General features: G+C 37.4%; 1 protein-coding gene across 2 annotated transcripts in view; it reads right to left on the reverse strand.

The window, feature by feature from the left end:
• Positions 1-5659, reverse strand: part of LOC124555567 (myotubularin-related protein 2) — a 182921-nt gene extending 177262 nt beyond the window's left edge. The window contains exons 1-3 of one of the 2 annotated variants that reach the window (XM_047129525.1): positions 5508-5659; positions 2951-3166; positions 2741-2842 (exon numbers count right to left, since the gene is read on the reverse strand). In XM_047129525.1, the coding sequence (XP_046985481.1) occupies positions 2741-2842; positions 2951-3094 (246 nt within the window). In that variant the 5' untranslated portion in view covers positions 3095-3166; positions 5508-5659. The remainder of the gene's footprint in view (positions 1-2740; positions 2843-2950; positions 3167-5507) is intronic. The other variant, XM_047129526.1, reaches the window with a different exon arrangement.
• Between the last annotated feature and the right edge of the window lie 341 nt (positions 5660-6000).

Below are 6000 nucleotides of genomic sequence, written 5' to 3' on the forward strand. Positions count from 1 at the left end.
AGAAGTGTTTTGGGGATTGTAAGAAGTGCTGGCATAAGTGTATAATATCTAATGGAGACTATTTTGAAGGACAAAACATTAATGTACACGAATAAGTAAAATTACTTCCAAAAAATGAAAATTGCTTATACTTTCTGAACACAACACATATACAGGACGTCAAATTTCTAGTCAAAATACGGACTGACACTATGTATGTATTCAGCACAGTTCAGTTCTCATTCTGGTATGTATTTCTGTCGGTAAGATCCAGTACAGAGGTGCAAGAAGGGTAAGTAACAATTAAATAAAATTTCCCATGGGTGATGTTCACACATGACTGAAGAAATCTGACCATTTCTTGGTCTGTCTGAGTCCCCATGCTTTACGCAGGTGTCCCCCAATTCAATACACAGCCAAGTTAAATAATTTCTACTCCAACTTTGTAAAGAAAGAAGGGGTGGGGGAATGGAATTTATTTGCTGCTGTCGGCAAATTATTTCCAGTAGCATCATTTACTTTCTTATTTTACCCATGAAGTATCCTCATTATCTTTTATTACTTCATGCACCTCACCACACATCACTGACTGTAAATACTAAGCACTAGACTTTGTCAGGTGCCACTGCTAATCTTACTATCTCAATCTACAATTGTGACAAATGGAGCTAAAACAACCTCTTTGCTTCAAACAGTGCTCAGCAGACATTCACTATATGAATGTAATCTATGAAAAGTCTTTACATACCAGCTACAAATCCTGGCAGATGTGAAGTATGTGTCTCATGACAAAAGACAAGATCAGGAGTGCCCCATATCTGGAATTATACGTTCATTTAATAGTATTGGTAGTGATGTTAACAGGGTTTTGGGAACTAAACATCAGTGTCTTTAATGTGCATGCTGAAACAGCAAGAGATTACTACTGATAAACACATGAGTCAGTCTGCCTCTTCCCCAATTATTAAAAACACTTCCACAACTTGCCTTATCAACAATTAAAATACAGGTGAAAGATGTAAAGTTACAGTTTAACCATTGTACATAGACAATGAGGTGATTAGAGACCAAATAGTTATCTTCAGTTTCGATTTCACAGATAAAACATTCCAATTAAATCTGTATGCCAATGCCGATTGGGGAGACAAGGTAGTCTGCGATTTACAGATACCTTTGTGGTAGTGACATTTAAAGTTTGTTCTGTATCTACAACATCTTCTAGCAGTTCAAGGTAAGTGACAGTAATATGACATCAATATCACTTCCACACTGATTTTATTACTTGGTGCACATCACAACAACAATGACCACACCCATAAATCACCTTGTCATGTGATTGAATTGTACTTTCCAAAAATCTGTCTGCACTACTTTTTCTCCTTACATCAACTTATTTAGGGTAACATCTGCATTTGCTGACAGCATTTTGTACACTCACTCAGACTTTTAATTGCGGAATCTGCAGTTAATTTGATGAAACATTCTACTTTTCAAGATTTCACACTACAGCTTCTTCATTCTCAAGTGTGCATGTGGATGGAGAGTTTTACACCCTTGTTAACTGTCATCACCTCTCGATCTATATGTACTGAGTGAGGTGGCGCAGTTGTGAGGCACTGGACTTCCAGTTGGGAAGGCAATGTTTCAAACACTTGGGCAAAAACCCAGATACAACTTCTTCATTGAGCGCTTACGGCAAATTCCATGAGAGTTACTATGAAAATTAACCAATTTCGTACCATAATCTTGTGCTCCACCTTTAATGACCTTGCCATGGATGGCTTATTAAACACCAATCTTACAGTGTTCATTTATTTGTTAAAACTGTATGTCTTATCTTTCTAGTATTTCCTTTAATCTTTTGCCAATGCTCCAAATCATGAGCTTCAATTATTCCTTCCAAGGAACATGATGATGATGTCTCATACTCCGAGGAGCGTAGGGGACGATGCAGGTGACCCACACTGCCTACAAGGTAAGGTCCTAGCAGAGGTGGTTTGCCATTGCCTTCCTCCGACCATAATGAGGATGAATGATGATGATGATGACACAACAACACCCAGTAATCTAGGGGCAGGGAAAATCCCTGACCCCGCCAGGAAACGAACCCGGGACCCTGCGTGCGGGAAGCGAGAATGCTACCGCAAGACCACGAGCTGCGAACCCACGGAACACACACCTACCTATAATACTTTTAACTTTCCCACACTCATCTACCCATTCAAAAGCTCCACACTACGTGAAATATAAATTTTTTTTAGCTTTCTCTAATTCAGCAGTATTGAATTCTCAGTTCTAATGCCTGGCTGCTAAATGGTGTAGCCTATACCCTGATAAGCTATTACCACAAGCCCACTGATCGCTGTCAGCTATAATCTCCAAGTTGCTTGTGTTCACAGGTACTTTTCTCTGTTTGATCTATCATCATTTATGTAGCTACAAACAATCCCTGTTTAAAATTTGCATAAGGTTAGTGGTACATAAGTTTTGTTTACTACAATCTCAACAGCAAAAATACATTTTCCGCAGACGAAAGAATTGGAAAACATGCAAACGAAAACATTCATTCATAGAAATCTGTTGAAGCTATGCTGGTTAGATACAATTCTGTGTGAAGCTTTAAAAATCTTATATAACGAAATACCACTGACATAGTCCCATTACATCTGCATGCCATTAAATACACAAAACACTAATTTGAATAACACTGCCACAAATATCATTCCAACCTTTCAAACTTTTTACTAACATGACTACTTACTTTGGTCTTAAGTTTGCTTTCAAGGGTTGAGACTACATTTTCAGTTGAAGTAGAACTGGATGAGCAGTAGCTCTTAGAAGGAGAGCCTTTGTCTGAACTTGCCTACAGATAACAGACAGGTTTTACTAGATATTTGCAAAAGGATTGCTGCTGCTACAGTCATTCTCTTACCTAATAAACATGCTTTGAAAAATTTAAAGTGAAACTTACCGAATCTTGTCCCAATTTTGAATTCAAGGAACTAGACTTTGAATCTGAGCCCAAAGAATCAGAACTAGCATTCTTCGAATTCACAGCCTCATCAGAGTTTGAACTAATTACAGATAACAGTTCTGAACTATCCTTTTTATCCATAGTTAAAGCTTATGTGATCACAATGTAAGGTTATTTACTGCAAGTGCCTTCACCACAGACTGCACCAAACACCTGCAAAACCATATTAAAAAATAGTAATAATTGTGCATAACAATTTTTCATACACAACAGATGTTCATTATATCTGTGAGCAGCACATTAATCATGCAGAATTTGCACAGTTTAAATATGAACCATTACTTGCTTAAACATACATGGTAAATGTATCGACAACTTAGCTAAATTTAATAGCCTAAGTCAAAATAAACAAATAGAAACTCATGTTGCAGAAAGTATGAAAATTTTCTGAGAAGAATGCTTCATGTTGCAAGTTTCCTTCCATTCACCTCAATTAGACTATGAAACACAGTGTGTTCATCACAGCCATCTCGTAATGGGAATTGCGTGAGGTTATGTGGACAAAAACACAAAAGCTAATAAAGAAAACTGAATACAGAATTCTGGTTTACAGCTACATTATACATCCAACCAAATGCTTCTCGAACAAATTTTCAACACTAACTACCCAAGCTGTGATCTTACTAGTTCCCAGTGCACCAAATCTGGCACTGTTAACCAAATCAAAAGCAAACATCACAAATGGATATCAATAATTCATCAGTACTCAATTGTAGTCGAGTTGCCACAATTTTTAGTACTTATTAGGAGTCTCAATTATTATATGCAACATGTGGATGACTTGAGTTAGAAGACTCACAGAATGTGGACATGGAAGAGTACCATTTTATAGCATAGAGCTTTCCTAGTGTGGTGGTTTATATGCAAGTTATGTTATCTACACTTCAAATACTAGGTCCGTGCATGTATATTGAGTCATGACGATCTTGAATTATTGAAAGTATTATCACATAATTCAAACAAGAACTCCAGTATTAATAGCAAAGTTTCATAAAGTGCTTCGAGTGTCAAACCACATATATATATATCATGCCGGTACTATTTATTCAGTTTCATAGAACTGGGTACACTTATGTCCTGCTAAGACTACTATTAGACATTTCCATCTGACATGCACGACACCCTCATATGCAGACTGCCGCACGACATTTTAAACACAAGTACACTCTTCCAGAGATATTTAGTAGCACTCATTTCCATGCGAACATCAAACATGAGATATCTACTAACAAAATTGAGTGTGAGTGTGGTGATGAACTGAGGGCCAGTGTAGCCCAACGTCTACATTAGCTTGGAAGTTGATAATTTGGATACAAGTTGGCAGTACCAATGAATGTGAATAGGGGCTACCAAATAAACATTGTCGTAACAGATTGATCTGTAGTGTAATGTGATGTTTATGTTCATGCCATATTTAATTCATTTAGCCAAAGTTAATGCTGAATGCTACAATGATTAATTCTGAAAATCTGTATTAAATAATGAACAAGTCTCCCGAGTATATTGATGCATAGCTATATCATACATAAATTATGTAAAATGCAAGAGAGGTCCTATTAGCAACCTTTACCCCACAACCTAGAAGTCAGGGGGTGGCGGTCTACTACCACATTCTAGCCTATACTCTTTCATTTTTTTATCGAATAAGAACCACAAGTCTTATCAGTGTTTGCACCATTTACATTACATTTAGTACAACACAAATACAATTATACACACATCTAGTCATAAATAAGTCTTATGCTTAGGTTTAACAAAAATGCACCATGAATAATCACAGGTTTGTTTGATCCTTGAGAGAGCGTCAAAGAGTTGCTGAAAACCAGAACTAGCAAACAGTTTGACGATTGACGCAAACTATTCTGCCAAAGTCTACTTGCAAAGGTTCAAAAACAAGCATAAAGTGAAGATTCTAGGAAAATACTGCAACCTCTATGTAGTGTTCTAGTGTGGACCAGGATGGGATTAGATAATGACAGAGCGTGTAAAGGTATTCAAACAATACTTTGTTCCGTGGTTCATACGCGAATAGAACGGGAGGAAAAGCCATAAGAAGTGGCACAACTGGAAGGACACCTGCCTCGCACTTCACAGCTGTTTCCAAGTATCGATGTAGTTGTAACACTTTGCACAAAGAAAAATAAGAGGGAAACAATAAACTGTGATTTCCTGGGCAAATCTTAAGCATACCGGGGTAATATTTAATTAGTATGGAAGTCAATACTAAGAAGTAAGAATAGGGAAAAAAGGTTTTCAAAATCACATGACATAAAGGTTATGAGCTTCTTTTGACAGATGAGCCAACTCCGACTGTGTTGCACACAGCCACATGACCATAGCACATCAAAAGTGACTATCACAACCACTGAATGAAACTATAAAAATAAACAAAGGCGTGGTATTCCGGCAAAAATTTGTAAACACAGCTACAAAAGGTGCACGTACAAGAAGAAAAACGTATTCATGATATACAATAATCTAAAAAGTAGCTTACCACATACTACACAACACCGGACACTGAAATGTTAACATTCTTCATACTGCGTCTACCTACGTCCTACATTTTCCAACATACAAATACACACCCCCAACCCTTTCCTACCGTGTATTCCATACTGCAATCACATCCCACACATAGTTTTGTAAATCAACAAACCGCAGATATAATACACAAGAGCTGGCTGTAATCGATACAAACCCTGATACAATCGATATGTTCGCAATGCATGCAGGGCTTCCATATACAACTAAATTGTTGCCACAGTTAGCGGCATTACGGTTCATATAGCAGTGCAATTCAAATTGCAGTGGTAGCATGAGCTACCTTCTCCACACACTGCTGTCACAATTCTAGATGGTTAGTTTCCAATAGCTCACCAATTGAAATGATAGAAGCGGACACATATACGGTCGCAAAGGTTTTCTAGACCTTCAGTATACGTGATTAATTAGTAGAGCTTTCACAGGTGAATACCGATTCAGCAAAC

This window comes from Schistocerca americana, chromosome X, assembly GCF_021461395.2.
Source record: "Schistocerca americana isolate TAMUIC-IGC-003095 chromosome X, iqSchAmer2.1, whole genome shotgun sequence".
NCBI classification, from domain to species: Eukaryota; Metazoa; Arthropoda; class Insecta; order Orthoptera; family Acrididae; genus Schistocerca; species Schistocerca americana.